This window comes from Electrophorus electricus, chromosome 14 (genome assembly GCF_041902795.1).
Source record: "Electrophorus electricus isolate QZ-2024a chromosome 14, ASM4190279v1, whole genome shotgun sequence".
Lineage (NCBI taxonomy): Eukaryota > Metazoa > Chordata > Actinopteri > Gymnotiformes > Gymnotidae > Electrophorus > Electrophorus electricus.
This window is the reverse complement of record NC_137510.1, coordinates 10,948,938-10,965,485: the sequence shown is the minus strand read 5'-3', so window position 1 is coordinate 10,965,485 and position 16,548 is coordinate 10,948,938. Positions and strand designations below refer to the sequence as shown.

Below are 16,548 nucleotides of genomic sequence, written 5' to 3'. Positions count from 1 at the left end.
CCAAACATGGATGAAGTCTTGTACTGGTCTACATTTACATTTATGGCATTTATCCAGAGTGACTTACAAAGTGCTTTGTTATCCACTCATAGAATGCATTCTAGCCAGTACAAAAGGTCAGAGATACCAGAGAATGAGGGTACTGCTGTTATGAGGGTACAGGAGTTAAGAAGAAATTCCTAGAAGAAATTACAATGAGCACAAGTATAATACTGAACAACAATAAGTGCAACACCAACAACAAGTGCTAGAATGGCTAGTAGTGCAATATTTCCATAAATGCAGGATTAGTGGTCATTTAAAATAGACAGACAGGTCAGAGAAGAATTTATCAGAGAAGAGTCTTGGTCTAAATTGCAGTGCCAATGATGAATAACCACTGACATTATTTTTAATCTAGGTTTAGGCTGCATCTAGGTCTTGGAACCTGTACATTAAAGATGTGGAGCTGATGCTAGATCAGCAAGTTTACACTGAGACCAATCATAAATATGACACCAGGTCTATAAACAACAGGTTGTTTACTTTAGTCTTACCGTCTGGTCTATTATAAGTCCTGGAGGCTTCCTGTAACCAGGCTCTATGAGCGGAAACTTTATTGTGATGTGAACTTCAAAACAGGAATCATGCACAGCATCAAGGACATTGCGTGTTAGTAATGGGATTACTTCCTTAAAAGTCATATCAGTCATATCATATCTGTCACGCCCATTCCTTTGGTTGGGCAATGGGAAAAGGTCAAGGTACCTCTTGGGATTAAGTGATGACCATAGTGTTTCAATGGCTGATTTTTTTTTTTTTTAAAGGATTGTTTCTAAACAAAGAAAATAGCAATTCAACTAAATAGTTCATCATTATATCATGACATATTTATGCTTATTTAATGTTCCACGATATCACTTATCACACCCTTAACTATCCCCCTAAAGCTGCATTAGAAAAACATTTGCAATGTGAACTGTTTTTACAACTCTTTATTGGCAGTAATCCTAACAAGAAGTACATTTTGAAATGACCAAACCACAACACTCTGGACTGAATTAATACCTCTTAACTTTATAAATACTTCTGCACAAGCAGATGTAATTGTTTATTGCAGATCTGAATTCAGTATGGTTAGCATGTCTAATGTCTGAACAGCCATTTTTGTGGTAGTGCATTTGAGAAAACGCTAGCTAAAGAATCTACTTTTTCCTTGTTTATTTGACATGCATGGTACTAATCAGTGGTGTGCTGGTTGTCTGGGGCAGGGTCAAATGCCAAGGCCCAGAAACCCTTAATAGGCAAATGCCACACCCCAGTGGTAAGCAGCCCAAAAATGCTATCTACTTCCTCTTATTAGGTCCTCTGTTTCACAGATACAGGAGATTTAACAATAAACAAAATACAACACAAGAAACAGCCAAGGTAGTTAGGTCAACATACATAAAATGTAATGTAATGAGGTGCTGCATGAGCAATTATCATATAGTGAGAGAACAGATTGCCCAAGATGATGAGTAGAACCAATGCTGTGTAAACATCACTGTGTAGAAATTACTGTGTAGAACAGATATATAGATATCACTGTGTAAAACAGATATTGTGCAGAGGGGTGGTGCCATTTAGATTTAAAAGCTGTGGCTATAACTTCTTGGATTGAGAGCAAATACGTTTTTAAATTCCTGAATATATGACTGCATTTTTGGTTTTACACCATTATCTTTATTGTTTTAATATTTAAAAATATTAGCTTTTTTATTACTAAAAATTGACAAAAACTAATATACTTGAACCCTCTCAGAAATGCCTTATTCCTTCACAGCATTCTAAATCAGCTCAGGTGAAATGGTGCTAGCCACCCTGTGTGAATAGATACCCACAGAGACAGAGGGGGAAGGGTTAGCAACAGCATCTGTATTAGCACCATCATTAACAGGGCCGCCAACTACAGGCGTGACGTGTTTAGGGGAGGAGGGAAGGCAATCCTCCTCCATGGCCTCAGGGGAGAACAGCGCAGAAGGGAGGACACTTCACAGGAAGACAACAGGGTGTGGAGGACATGCTGAGGTGTGGAGGTGAACTCTTAGTGTTAACAGCAGAGTCAGGCTCAGAGGGATGGGGTGGTGAAAATCTCATTCTGGCCAACCTCTTGCGTATGGCTCTCATGGTTATGGGAATAGACATGCATCTGGAAAGACAAACAGAACAAACAGATAAATCGAAGAAAAGTTCTTGTAAATTACAGATTTTTTTTACCTACCTTAAACTAGTCACACAACCTGCTCATCTTAAAATTGTTATGTTTATACTCAAGCACATGGAATCAATGGTAGACAATTTTAATCAAATGGTAACAGTTTTAATTTACCATTTTATAGTTTCACTATATAATTTGTTATTTGCAACATTATCTGTTAGAACAAAAAAATGTAATTTGATCTGCTAAAATGTTAAACTGTACCGTGTGAGGACTTTACAGATGTAGTCATCTAGAAAGTGATCCATTCCACCTGGCATTAGGAGCCTGCAGCGCACCCGTCGGGAATTCACCACGGAAACAAGCACTGGACACCAGAGATTAGATGAGATGAAGGATGAAGAGTAAGAGAAAAAGTGAGAATATTAAAAGAAGATAACTGAGGATACAGTGTGTAAAATATGAAATGAATTCTTAATAGAGGCCTCATGAGCCACAGTGGCTGATCTGCAAGCACATACAAACTGCCAGAGAGTCACTGTCCAGGAGGCTGAAGGTGACAGAAAAGCTGTAGTCAGACTCTGGGACGATTTCGCAGATTAAGTCATACACAAGCCCTTCAAAAAACAAAACAAACAAACAAAACAAAAAAACAAAAAAACATAATGCATACATGCATCACCCTATAGGGACATTAAATGTTAAAATTCCTTAACACTTAGGTACGTGTATGACAAGAATGACATGTTTTACCTGGGTGGTGTTTATGGCCGGTGATGCAACTTGCCAATAGGACATTAATAGCTGACTGATGGCGGAAGAGCTCCAATAAGGCAGGTACGTGGGCAGGATGGGTGAAGGACACTGTATGAAGAAGGGCTCCGTTCCAGGAGTCACACTCCCATGCAGCGCCACAGAACACATAGCTGTGAAACTCATCATCCGGAAGAGACTGAGAAATGCATAATAAATAACTGTAGACTCTAAATGGGTGGGCTCAAAATTACAATTAGGCATGTTTTGCAGCTAGACATGACAAGGAGTTAGACGGCTCAGTTGTATGCACAAGTAGCTAATCATGCTGTTTGTAGGTTTAGCAAACAAACAAATTATACAGCACTTGACTGCCTCTCAAAGATGTTCTGTAGACACTTGCATAGATCTACTTAAAGAAAAAAAATTATGAGCGTGTAAATGCCATCACTGGATTGCCATCATTGACAATATTCTCTTTACATAGAGAAAGTGCTCAGCAACAATGTAATGGAAAGTTTTAAAGATGATAATTAAGAATTTCAGACCATAAGAAAATGAGCATCCATTCCATCATGTGATCTCCCATAGCTCTTCTTCTCTAAAAAGGCTGACTCGAGCAGCTGGAAAAGAGGCACCCCCTGCAGGGCAGCCTCTGGTGGAAGTTCTGGAAAACATCAGTGAAGCTCAAGGTCAACATTCTGAATGACCACTTAAAGAACAAAATAATGCAGTCAGGTTTTTATGGGAATGTTAGTGTTCATCACCAGAAAAAAAACAAAAAAAAACTAAGCTTTGTTCCATGTGTGTGTATGTAAAATTGGAATACATATGTGTGCGCATGTAAATCTGTAGTAAAGTACAGTTTCCAGTGATACAGGATGCTTCATCAGCTGAGCAAGGGCTACTGTTCAGTCCTTCAGTAAAGACAGATCTCCTAGGATACACGAATGCAGCCTGGACCTGTGATTTGGCTCATCTTGTGGATCAAAGATTTGAGCGTGGGCAGTGGTGGCTGGAGTCTGAGAAGGAAAGAGGCTGGCAAGGATTCGGTGCACACTTCAGACAGTGACCTGAGCACAGGGAACCTGCAAAACATACACAGCTCTATGCACACTCCACTGCTGCTGGCAGAATTAATTTAACTACAGAGTTCAACCCTGCCACGGAGAAGTTCTCAAAACTACTTCTGTCATTGTCTGTGCAATGCAATTCCCAATGATCCTGACTTAAAAGTGATCAACTCAGCAACCAGGGACCAAGTTAGAAAATTCAACTGCCCACCCCAGTGAGTCAACTTGAGGGGGAGTGGGGATCACAGAGTCCATCTGCAACCTGTGCGTAGTGGTACTGGCACCCACCACTACCATGGCAACCTGGCTGTGAGTGCCTACACCTAGCAGGGGAATTTGGAAAGAGTAAGGCATTTGCAAAATATACCATAATCTGCAATTAATACATGTGTGTCATACTTTATGAATTCCAATCCAGTCTTAAATTTATTGGTGCTATAAAAATGTATTTTTACTCATAAAGTGAAGTGACAAGTTCTACACCTCAATACAGCCACTGAGAAATAGAGGATTGTTCTGACCTACCAGGATGCTTCATCTTCTTCAAAATTTCTGATGGGCTAATGTAGTATTGGATGCTCATTGGGCTTCCTAACAGGGAAGGAGTAACATTAAATTCCAATAATGGATATTATCCCAGTTCTAACAAAACCCATCCAGCTCCCCCAAAAAATACCTCCTCTGGAAGGCATGATGCTTCCAAGTCTGCCATTCAGAACCATGTCAACATGCACATCTCTCTCTATCAAATATCTACAATTTAAAGAAAAGGTTGATTTCCCCCAAGAATTTGCCAAGAATTTCCAATGTTACACTTAAATACTAGAACATTAAATTCTTCACCTTGGTAAATTGGATATCTTTACTAGGTCTTTCTGCAGATGCTGTAGAGCTGTATACACCTTCACCTTTGTATCACTGTAAGATAAAACTTACTATATATAATTAATATAAATGCAAGATATACTGTATAAAGGGGTGGTCCATATCAACATATGTTTAGGAAAGTAATACTTGTCTCCTGGTATGTTATAAAGAGAAGCAAGGTCAGTCAACTTCTGTGAGAATTCCTCAAATTTCTTCATCCTACATAGACATGAAAAGTTTACTATACATGGACACTGAATCAGAACTCTCAAAGAGCAAATCAACAATACATAAACATTATGGAAACAACCACGATTGTTTTTTTTATCGTGTTCAACAATGAAAAATGACCATAGGAATAGGAAAATTTAAGTATTTTCTTACCTTAGTAACTGAAGCAGTGACACATTTGACTAAAACACAAGATAAGTATTTGGTCAATACCTTTGTCCCTACTCACTTATGGAATGACCTCTACAGCATTACCAGAGTACCCCTTACCCATGAACCCCTTACCTCAGGAGCCTCACCATGCTGAGCCACCTTCACATCCTCAACTCCTCCCCCAGGCAACAAAAGCACCTCCAGGTAGAACAGATCTGCTGTCAGATAACATGCAGTCTCTGTCGGACTCAGGTGGGAAACCAGTCTACAAACGGTGGCGCATCAAATGACAAAGTTAAGAATTCATGCATGAACTGCAGTTCACATTGTGTTAGGTTGGGGAATGGGACACTGTATTAAGTTATACATTATATGACTCTGAAATCATGCACACAGCTATTGTGAACACAGAGCAAGGGCTATCAGTCAAATCTATAAATGTTGATATATTGCAAAGTAGTAGTTGTATTTAAAAGGGTTCAAACCCTCTTTGATTGGCAATCATCTCCAGCCTAGTCACCATGGCACTCATAGAGGTCACTGTAGGAAAAAAAGCAACAAAACATCCACATACATAGTAAAAATTATTGTAAAAATGAATGTTATTTTTCATTCATACATGATATTTCTCAATCATTTCTCCAAGTCATGATACACTGGACATACTTACCATTCTGTGCATTGTGGAGTTTCTGCAGGCACCTGATTATGGGCTCGCAAGGCCTGGCCCTAGGTTTGTCCTGTAGTAGCAGAGAAAATAACACTTCTAATAAAGAATTCCTTTAATGCCTGTGTCCATGTCCTACAGAAATGCTGAGGTACATATGTTCAAGAGGCTTGCTAAAAGCCCTCCATGAGAATCCTATGCTGTTAAGCTGTAATGTTTCTCAATTTAGGCCTCTACATAGAAAGTGATCATGACTTTCAGGCTTTGACCCAGCTGTTAAAGCCCTTCTGGGCAGAAACTCCAACACAATTTCACGGATATAATCACTAAAGTCTTCGCCCCAGGACCTAGGCCAAAGAAACTGTTGTCTAACCACATTTAGAAAACCTCTGTTCAGATATGGATCTATTTTTTGTTTGCCTTTCATGTGGTAATTATACAGACAGTGAATACAGAAATGAACTAAAAAAGACTGTGCTACACAAATACCTGTTTACTCCTGCAAACAGCTCATATAAAATGTCCGATTGCTGAACCTCAAACAGCAATAAAACACTACACGAAACCCACTGAAATGTGTGTACCATATTAATGTTATTCAAGCTGAAAAAGCAAGAGGAACAGACATTTCACAGCTGCTTGGGGAGAAATGTCTTCATAAGCATGCAGAAGTAATACTCTCCCCACGTCCAGAAAGGAGGCAGCTGTTTACGTATTAGTTTGGCACAGAGCTGTTCCGGCCACAACAGTCTTGCTTAAGCCCTGCATCTGGAAGACATTTCTTAGGCTGCGCACGCAACTTGCTCAGCAGCACATCAGTGGTCAGAGCAAGAGGCAAGCACTTGAGTAACACACAGAATATGACATCAAGGAACCGCATCTGGCTGATGCACAATGTTGGGCTCAGCCTTGAGCTAAATCACACTGTACACCAGTCTGCCAGGTTCTCAATATTTCATGTGAGAGCAGAAGACTTGAGGTTCTCTTACCATGCATCTACGCACCAGCTGCAAGGTCTCACTCCAGGGTTTCTCAGAATATTTTGACTTTAATTCAGACATGTACGTCTTGCTCATGACTAGAAGGCAAAAAAATGTTTTAAATCGCAGAGTAAATGGATTTGGACCTGTAGTTTTCAAAAGGAACAACTGTTTACACATATTATAACATCGAAACACATTCCAGGTATTTTTGCAAGCTGGTTTCAGTTATCAGCAGCAACTGATCCTCTCAGGCTTATCACTGGTCGTTTGTTTCATTTCGGCCGTTGCAGGGCTTTGTGTTTCCCTACTTTGTGTTTTTTTTTTAATGTGTAGTATTGTCACAGGATTGCGTATATTCAGCACAGCGTCCCGTGAAATGAACTTGGTCACAATCACAACAGCACCTGTTTTTTTTTTTAATCCAGATTAAATATGTCCGTATATGCCAACAGGCGATGCAGTAATATTGTCCTCCTACCTTCTGACACTTCTCTAGAAATATGAATTCTCACCAAGTGGCGCTCTTTAAGCAGTGGATAGTCCTTACGCATGCGCATACAGTACGCATCTCTGCCTGGAACGCAGTGGTCTGTACAGGTTCAGTCTGATTCTCCTATCTTGAGCTTGTAGTCTTTTAGCATTTGGCTAATGATTGCCGGTTGCTACAGCAGCAACAATTATCCAAGCATTGTCAATTTTAATAAACCTGATATTTGAGGAGCTGATTTTCATCACAACTTTAGGTCCGGAATGTTGTGAAACTGAGGCTCAGTCTGGGCACCAGAGCCCCTCCTAGTTCGACTTTAAATTTGCCTTTGAACGCCTACCGACAAGCGAGGGTAAGTTTAACGTTACAGTACGTGTGAATAACGGTTATATTTACACGCTCAGGGTGTTAAGGTTTGTGTTTAGTTTTAGGAGTGCTACAAGTTGTATTCGTAGCAGTTATATTAACTAACAAGCTAACCCAGCTAACTAGCTTCTAAATGACAAAGCTTGTGAGCTACCCAGATAGCCGGTTAGCAAGAAGGATAGTTAGCATAGTTAGCTTAGCTAAGCTAGCGAGCGAAACTCATGTTGGGGTGATTCACCTCAGTTAATTCATGACTACGCTTGCTATCTAGCTGATTTAGCTTCTGATATAACTCAATAGCTGTCTATCTAACTAGCTAGCTAACGTGTACAGTCATGAGGACATCCTCAAATCCAGATGGCCAAGTAACCCAAGTTTAGGTATACAAGGAGTCGCTGTTGGGTGATGGCTAGCTAGCTTTAACACCAGCGTTATGTCCTAACCTTTTGTAGTGAGAATACAGAAATACCGCTTATTTGTGACGTGACAGTATAGCTAGCCACTTAGCTATATTTTAACATATAATTTAGCTAGTTAGCTAGCTGTCTAACTAGGAGTGTGAATAATATTTGTATTTTTGTTCAACAGCGCGTTTTTAAAAAGACCCAACCCTTGCCTCTTATGAGGTCCGTTTCATTGGGTTTTCCATGGATGGCCCGCATTTCTTGCAGTTATCTTTACAGTCAGCTTGTCATCCGTAGGTCGTCATCATTGCTGTAAGCTTCAGTTATTAGGCTGCTCAGCCTTTGAACGAATTAATAGTCTCTACTATAGTCTATGTTTGATACGTTTAAACAACTTTGACTACTTCAAGCGTCGGGACATGTTCTGTGAGAGGCTCCACTATTATTGGGAGACTGGATTAATTTGAAGAAAGTCATCCACTGAACGTGTAGGGTAGCTATGCTGTGAGCTCAGAAAATGAAAGGACTAATACGACAAGACATTATAGCGTTTCATTATTTATTAGTAATGTTAATAAGAACCTGTTTAGAAAACGATCCTCTTGCATTTTGTACACATTATGTATAATCTAGTGTGAGAATACCTAGTGTAGCTTGTAATACTATATGAACTGTATTATGGTCTGAGTGTAGCATTACGTGTCTAGTACAGGCAGGTTAATTAGGTTAATTTAACACTGGTTAGAAGGTGTACTGTGAGCAGTGTTTTGTGCAGGGTTCATAGGCTAAAATGTCTATATACAGTTGAGATGACTGGTGTTAGTTTTAGACACACCCAGACACTTTATAAGATATTAAAGGCACTGAAGAGATGAATGGACAGTTTTCGTTACATCTAATGTCAGTAGGGAGACTTACAGGGGAGTGTTTATATATAATGTACTGGATGGATTAGAAGAGTCTGAAAGTTTTCAGTAAAGACACAGCACCTAACGAATCAACCCGTCTTACAGAATCTTTGTTGTAAGTCAAGCATGATGAAATTTCTGATCAGACTAGACTGTCCTCTAATAATCACATCCTAATAATCACCTTTATATGATGAGGGAGTATTAGTTTGAACCAGTTTTGTAGTACTCAATTCCAGGACTTGGACTCAGACTCAATTGCTTGAGACATGATAAATAGTATGTTGTTTTATGTCTAATAGGTGTTTGATAAGTATTCCAAAACTGCACTGTTGTGAATAAGCACACTGCTGCTGCAGGCTAAAGTAGGGAAAATGCTGTTCTTAAATTGAAATTTAACCCCCAAAATATTAGATTTAGTAACTAGAACATCTGACAAAAATATAAGATAATACAAGATGGTAATTTCCTTGACCAGACTCACTCACTTCAGGTGCATTTATTAAATTATTATTAGTGCATTTATTAAAATGGAGTGTGTTGGTAAATTTGGGCATGAAAAATAAAACTTGAACTAATAAAAGACTGTGGCAGCAGACTGTTAAAGGTGTGATTAGTGAAACCGAGTCAACTAACGCTAAGCTACCAAGTGAAAGTGAAACCAAAACCATACCTAAGAATGGCAGCAGGGAGAAGGATAACTGGAGTTCCTAGATGTGGTAGATGGCCCAGTATACAATTTTACAGGGAAAATACCCATTCCTTGCTGGTACTGTCCTTGTTTTGTAAATTTAATGGTGGCACATCAACATTAAATGGACAGAAGCTTATAGGTTTAAAAAAAAACAAAAAACAACTTATGTAGGCTACAATATGTGATTTGGTGATTTTAAAAAAAAATAAGTGGCTCATCCCAATAGTTTTGGTGGATATTATGTCGGGGAGTGTTTGACCCCACAATTCCCTATAATATTAAATATGTGTCACAACATTTAAGTTTGACACTTCAGGATATTCACACTGTAAAATACTTACAGTGTAAGTATTCTGAAGTATAAGTATTAGTAAGTTATTTGCATATAATGGAATAGAATAGAATGTATTTATGTTGCAAATTTTGCACTGCTACTTAAAACATTATAATTAACATTTATTGAAAAAGAAAAGTAACAATAATGACTTGGTGAATCACAGTCTAGATCTTAATAGTGTAAGGTTTACGTATGCTCTGGAGTGTGTAGCCCATCTCTTTCCATGCACTATTCGTGTTAGCCATTCTCTAGCCCTTTATCGATGGTCCCGTTTCTTATAACAGGACTGCTTCTGCTAGAGCAGTGACATTGACGTGCAAAAACCCAGCTTCCAACCTGCTAAGTTAATACTTGCTCAACACTTATAATACAAAGCAGCCAAGTAGTAAGTGTTAGTGCAAAGTGTGTGTCTCTTGTAAAGTGTATTTTGTTTTTCAACAGAGAAAAGTAGCAAAAGGTGTTCACAAAACATTATGACTTAACCCAGAGATGCTGATCTGGTCATTGGTGACTTGGCTTTGGATGACTCATACTAATATTCAGACTTCACTTCTGGAGACTTGACTTGAACTCAAGATAACATACAGTACAGAACTCCTGAACTCGCTGAACTGTATAAAAATGGTTGTTTCACTGAAGGTTTTGGAAACTGTACACAAGGCTTTTATATAATTTACTTCATGCCTTCACCCACTTTGAAAAAAACATTACAACACTTTCCCACACCAGTTACCACATCATAACATTCTGTTCATTTCCAGTTATGACGACACAGATGTTTTTTTGATGCATTGCATGTTATCCATGAAAATCATATGGAGATCATTATAGGCTTCTGTGTCAGTACTAAATCAGACACTGGAACTGAGGATGGGTGAAGGAGAAATTTAATAGTGATTCAGACTTTCTTAAGCTTTTGTATTTTGTCTAGATATACACAATGGTAAGAGAGATAATTGCTGATGTTGACTCTGATTACTCAATATTCTCTACTTACAGGCCTACTCTTTGGCGTGGTACATAACCTTCTCCACAGACTCCACGGTGACCCTCGTTGCTCCGGTGCAGTTAGCAATTCCTCCAACCTCTTCTCCAACTTCCTTTTCCAAAACATCCTTCCTCTTAGCACTCTCCAACACCCCCAAGTTGTCATGGCAGCCACCAAGCCCAAAGGGCAGAACTCACTGGCCCTGCATAAAGTGATCATGGTTGGCAGTGGAGGTGTGGGCAAGTCAGCTCTCACCTTGCAATTCATGTATGACGAGGTAAGAATCCTAAAAAAATATGATAAAAATACAGACATTTGCATAATTTATTCAAGGTTGAAATAGGGGTGCTGTAACAGTTAACTATGAATGCGATATTTTCAAGAGTAATGAAATAATTGCTAAATAAAATAACCATCACAAAACTGGTTGTATATTTGGAAGGCATTGATGGTTTTACATGTGTTTATATTCAGAGCAACCACAAGCAACTAAGATATTATATATCATTTTTGTTTATTTAGGAGGTTGCAGTGTTAAGCAAGTTTATTTTAGGCTATCAAGGCTGATATCATCTGAGCAATCAAGATAATAGACAACCATGGAAGTTCAACTTGATGCATATTGTTACTTGAAACAGTGAGGCCCAAAGCTGTTCCATTGGTTAATTAGAACTGTCTCAATATAGTGTTTTGTTACAGTGGAAGGAAAGTAGCACCTGCATTAGCCAAATTAGTTTGACTGTATGACAGACTTGACTGCCAAACTGCTGTGCACAACACGCTGCCCTGTCTTAATAAAGCAACCAAAGACTGCCTGTCCAAATAAAGTGTGCTGAGATTGCTTTTGTTTTAAGTCTTGATATTCAGTAAGCTTAGTTTTACCGAAGCACTTTGAAATATGGCGTTCCCAGTTTGTGGAGGACTACGAGCCCACGAAAGCTGACAGCTACAGGAAGAAGGTGGTCCTGGACGGAGAGGAGGTTCAGATCGACATTCTGGATACAGCAGGTCAGGAGGACTACGCAGCCATTAGGGATAACTACTTTCGCAGTGGAGAGGGCTTCCTCTGTGTCTTCTCTATCACTGAGCTGGAATCATTTGCTGCAACTGCTGACTTCAGGTAGAGTAGCACTTCTTTCTGTTAAGCCCGAGAGTCCCGCTAAGAATGTTTCCAGCTACAATTATTACAGAAATAAAATGGTTTGTTTTTCTCTTCTCAGTCCAGTGTGGTTTTGTGGTTAAGGCATACACTACATGCACTAAATCTCTATAGAAATCTATTTTTAAAAAGTTGCATAACAAGTTGTAATGTATTTTGGCAGTCCATTTAAACATAACGATAGGTTAATCAAATCTGATGGATGGGCCATACTGAGTCTCACTTTCTCCACACAGAGAGCAGATCCTGCGAGTGAAGGAAGATGAGAATGTCCCCTTCCTTTTGGTGGGGAACAAGTCAGACCTGGAGGACAGGAGGCAGGTGAGCGCTGATGAGGCCAAGGCGCGTGCTGAGCAGTGGGGCGTGTGCTACGTAGAAACATCCGCCAAGACTCGTGCAAACGTAGACAAGGTGAGTACTAGCGGTTTGGTGACTAGACTGGGGACATAAAAGACTTTCGCTTAGTCAATCCAAGCGACAAGCAAGATGTCATGCATAGGAAGAGCTGTGCAGGAGAAATATAATTTGTATTAACAATGAATTTATTCATCTTAATTGCATAGACTCTAGAGGTTCTTATTTAAAGACAAAGCCCATGTTGATGTGTCTTGCATCATTTTTCATCCACATTGAGATATACTGAAAATTGGTAGACCTAATTTACTTCTTAATTCGTTTATGAACTTGTGAATTAAAATCTATTGAAAATATATTGAATCACTGTGTTCAGAGCCAAGGACGAATGCCATTAGAAGATTTACATGCTTGACAGTTAAACAAAGCTGCAAAATAAAGTTAAAAATTATTGCGCTGTCAGGATTCCATATGGCAGTGCAAAGCAAGGTCTTTCAGTTTGTGTCTGTATGACTTGGGCTCTGGGTGTTTACATGAGTCTTGTCACTACAGGTGTTCTTTGACCTCATGAGGGAAATTCGTGCCAGAAAGATGGAGGACAGTAAGGAGAAGAATGGGAAAAAGAAGAGGAAAAGTCTGGCCAAGAGAATCCGAGAAAGATGTTGCATTTTATAGTAAATAGAACATTAGCAAACATTACCATGCTCTTTCCCTATGTTTTAAATATGTGTGTATCTATATGTTCCATATTTCACCCCATTGCCAACTAATCCTGGCCTGTGGGGTTTGCAGCAATGTCATGGTGTTTGTGCATCAGAGCTAGAGTTGGTCTGATGGAGGATTAGAGGAGACTGATTCACCTTAGCTATAGCCCGGTGAAGCTCCAAGGGAACTCTTTTCCACCTAAAATGTGCTCTTAGTGAAATTTCATACCAGGAATCTTATGCAGTGTCTGATGGCATCTGTCCCATGTTGGTGACAAGTCAAGTTTGGAACTGCTTTCTCTATCCAACCAATGATTTTCAAAGTAATGGTGTAAAATCCTGTTTTTCTCTTGAATCATGAACTGGAGACTGATGGTCAAAACATCTGGATCACACTTAAGTATGACCCTTATTTCATATTCATAGTCAACTTAGTGCCATTTTCTAGCTGGGCCTTTTGCTCTTTTCTTGACTGAAGCAAAAGAGGCCAAATAGCCCATCAGAATGGACATGAACTGCCTTAGTCACAATGAAATAGGTGGCGCTAAGTTACTAGTGGATTTTATAATTATTATATTCAAGGCCTGAGTTGGTCAATATGTATCAGTTGGTTGGCTATTGAATGTCTTACTTTTAAAAACAAAATCTGTTACTTACATATGTTATAAGATTTAAGATGGTATGAACGTATTAGTTGTAAGTTGTGGTTCAGAAATGAGTAATGGTTGACATGCAAGTGAAAAGCACAGTAACATTTTTGACATTAGGTTAATCACTGCTAAACCCTGGCAATTAATAACTATACGACACTAAGCTTTTTAATTGTTGTCAGTGTGTTTGTTTAACAGATTTGCCCTCATAACACACTTTAACCTTTTCCACTTATGGGAAATGTGCATTGGAAATGGCGCATTAGATTTGGATGGAACCGTTTTTGGCTCATTCGACTTTCTGATGCCTTGATATCTGTTGTGAATGTGAAGTGGACTAACCTTACAGTACAAGCTCCACGTTAAACCTTTGGCTGATTTGTCAGATTAGAGCAGCAGTTTGCAGGGAAGGTCATTGCCCTGTGCAGCATTAATTTAAACTACTTGCTATGTCTGCACGGGGCGTTATTGTGGTTCGAAAATGTGACAGTTTTGTAAGTTGTTCTCTGCCTTAATATCAGAGATGCAATTTACAAAGAAGCCACAAATATTGGTATTGCCCTGTAAAATACCACTACAATGTTTTTTCTTTTTGTGTGTGGTATGTAACTGGCAATTGTGACTTCTTGTATGCTGTATACTGTATGTCTTTTTATAGACGAGTACACATCAAAACTCTTAAGATTTCTGATTTTAAATTATATGATCAGGCTTTTTGTTTACTTTTGTTATTAACAAAATTCCAGTTATTTCATCTTAAAATGTATAATAGTGTTTTCAATTTACTTTTCATTAATTATCTTTTGTAATAGTACATTATTTGTTATCTTTGCATGAGGTTTGTAATCATGCCTTTAGCACAATGGAAATGCTCCATCATGCCAGTTGCCTAGTTCAGTGTGTACATTTTAGTGTTTTCCCTGCATCCAACACACCTAATTCAAGGATAATAGACCCTTTGTTCAGCTTACACTGGGTGTGTTGAAGCACTGGCGACAGTAAAAAGTGCATGACAGAAATATTGCAAAACCAGGATGGAGAAAAACTGGCCAAGTTTACCAAACCACAAGATTCAAGTGAAGGGGAGGTGAAGGAGTGCGGAGTTAAATTTCAAAACACTTTTACCAACATGGAGAGTATCTTAACCCCATTCTATTTACTTAATAAGCTGCAACACTAACAAAGCAAATTGTGTTTTCTGTGATGTTCGGCTTTGCTTATAAAATTAATATTCCAAAACTGTCCAAATGATTAATTAGAAAATTTTAGCTAATAGCTTAAAAGACCACTACTGCCAAGTGTGATTTTAAAAAGGGGTTGACAGAATTAGTAACTCTACATTTAAAAAATTTGTAGATTTGAACTATTAAGACACTACAGTTGGCTGAAGAGATGGAGCAAACATTTTATAGATACTAAATTATGGCCATTGAGAATTTAACTACAATGAAGCCATTTAAGGCAAACCAAAGTTAAATGGCGTAAAACTAACTCTTTGCTTTATATTAATATGTATGAGTGGTAGCTTGGGATAGTTTTTTTTTGGCTTTCGTAGCAGACTTGCTAAACTATTTTGCCTGCTTACTTACAAATTTTGTCATGGTGCTATTTTTGCTTATTTACAATGGCTCATACCTTCTTGTTTGTGAGTGCTCATGTGCGTGTTTACACAGGCACACAGGATTTGTCTAAAATTGTGGTTGGAATAGTGTATATGTTCTTAAAAAATAATTACAATGTTATATCCCATACAACTAAATTTAATTTGTCTGTAGTGTTTCAAAACATTCATGTTTTATTTTTTGTTTGAAATATAACACTGATCTGCCTCACTTTAGGGTGGCATTTACTACTAGGGATGCCAGTTGTAGCATCAGTATTGCTTTGGCAGCAATGAAGATTAAACCCATTACACTCTTTGAAGTTAGAGCTTGGTGTTTGAAGATGATGCATACCATTTTCTGATAATGCTTTGATTTAGGTTGTTTCCTCCTTTTTTAATCTAGCTGCTACCCTTTTGCCCCCCACCCACCCCCCACAGACAGACCCGGAAGATGTTTTCACTTTCCTTTTTTATTGTATTATTTTTTAACAAAGGCATATCTTGTTGCTGTGAATCAAGTATGCAGATAAAAAATGCATATTCATTTCAAAATTTTGGCTGTTGTATTAACCAGATCCTTGTATACTTACAATGTCTAACTTGTGTTCTCTGAGCCATTGGTAAGGAAAATAAAAGTAAGGTGATGACCATTTATTTATACATATATATATATAAAATATTTAAAAAAATAGATTTTGCACTTCAGTTTCTTCAACATAAAGTCGTGATTTTTAAAGTATTTTTCAGTCTTAGCAGTAAGGAATACTGAACAGAACTCACTGACCATCATTCAATCTCGCTTCAAATTCACAAAAACCCAACCACTCACTTTTGTACTAGCAAAATTTAGGTCTTACTGGAACATGGTGTATTTGATCATTCTGTGCTTGGAAGAAAAAAGTAACTTGTAAGACAGTGTAATCCTTCTGGTTGCTTGATAATTTTTCCAGAGTTATAGTTACGTTTTAGCTAAGTGCAAATCATATGC

General features: G+C 38.4%; 2 protein-coding genes across 3 annotated transcripts; one reads left to right on the top strand and one right to left on the bottom strand.

Moving 5' to 3' along the window:
• Positions 1 to 1,861: 1,861 nt before the first annotated feature.
• On the bottom strand, positions 1,862 to 7,457 carry med1l (mediator complex subunit 1-like). Its single transcript, XM_081696436.1, has 16 exons — positions 7,419 to 7,457; positions 5,927 to 5,996; positions 5,742 to 5,796; positions 5,389 to 5,521; positions 5,257 to 5,285; positions 5,020 to 5,091; positions 4,849 to 4,923; positions 4,682 to 4,758; positions 4,531 to 4,596; positions 4,217 to 4,328; positions 3,896 to 4,020; positions 3,481 to 3,599; positions 2,933 to 3,131; positions 2,701 to 2,796; positions 2,444 to 2,546; positions 1,862 to 2,170 (listed from the first exon to the last, which is right to left on the bottom strand). Exons 1-16 carry the CDS (start codon positions 7,455 to 7,457, stop codon positions 1,981 to 1,983), a joined length of 1,560 nt encoding a protein of 519 aa, XP_081552562.1. The 3' UTR covers positions 1,862 to 1,980.
• A 9-nt stretch (positions 7,458 to 7,466) lies between these two features.
• ralaa (RAS like proto-oncogene Aa) lies at positions 7,467 to 16,210 on the top strand. Of its 2 annotated transcripts, none has more exons than XM_027005917.3 (5): positions 7,467 to 7,745; positions 11,102 to 11,367; positions 12,002 to 12,210; positions 12,486 to 12,660; positions 13,156 to 16,210. In XM_027005917.3, the coding sequence occupies exons 2-5, from the start codon at positions 11,254 to 11,256 to the stop codon at positions 13,276 to 13,278; spliced, it is 621 nt and encodes a 206-aa protein (XP_026861718.1). In that variant the 5' UTR covers positions 7,467 to 7,745; positions 11,102 to 11,253; the 3' UTR covers positions 13,279 to 16,210. The 2 variants fall into 2 exon arrangements, with proteins under 2 accessions (XP_026861718.1, XP_081552186.1); XM_081696060.1 differs by lacking the exon at positions 7,467 to 7,745 and adding an exon at positions 7,793 to 9,186.
• The last annotated feature ends 338 nt before the right edge of the window (positions 16,211 to 16,548 follow it).

What these genes read in the sequence shown, in the direction of transcription:
- med1l (XM_081696436.1), bottom strand. Translation starts at nt 7,457, where the DNA reads ATGCGTAAGGACTATCCACTGCTTAAAGAGCGCCACTTG. An exon ending in ATGATTGCCAATCAAAGAGG is followed by an intron (nt 5,522 to 5,741) that starts GTTTGAACCCTT and finishes CACCGTTTGTAG; the next exon opens with ACTGGTTTCCCACCTGAGTC. An exon ending in ATCTGTAAAGTCCTCACACG is followed by an intron (nt 2,171 to 2,443) that starts GTACAGTTTAAC and finishes TTGTCTTTCCAG; the next exon opens with ATGCATGTCTATTCCCATAA.
- ralaa (XM_027005917.3), top strand. Translation starts at nt 11,254, where the DNA reads ATGGCAGCCACCAAGCCCAAAGGGCAGAACTCACTGGCCCTGCATAAA. An exon ending in TGCAATTCATGTATGACGAG is followed by an intron (nt 11,368 to 12,001) that starts GTAAGAATCCTA and finishes TGGCGTTCCCAG; the next exon opens with TTTGTGGAGGACTACGAGCC. An exon ending in GCTGCAACTGCTGACTTCAG is followed by an intron (nt 12,211 to 12,485) that starts GTAGAGTAGCAC and finishes TTCTCCACACAG; the next exon opens with AGAGCAGATCCTGCGAGTGA.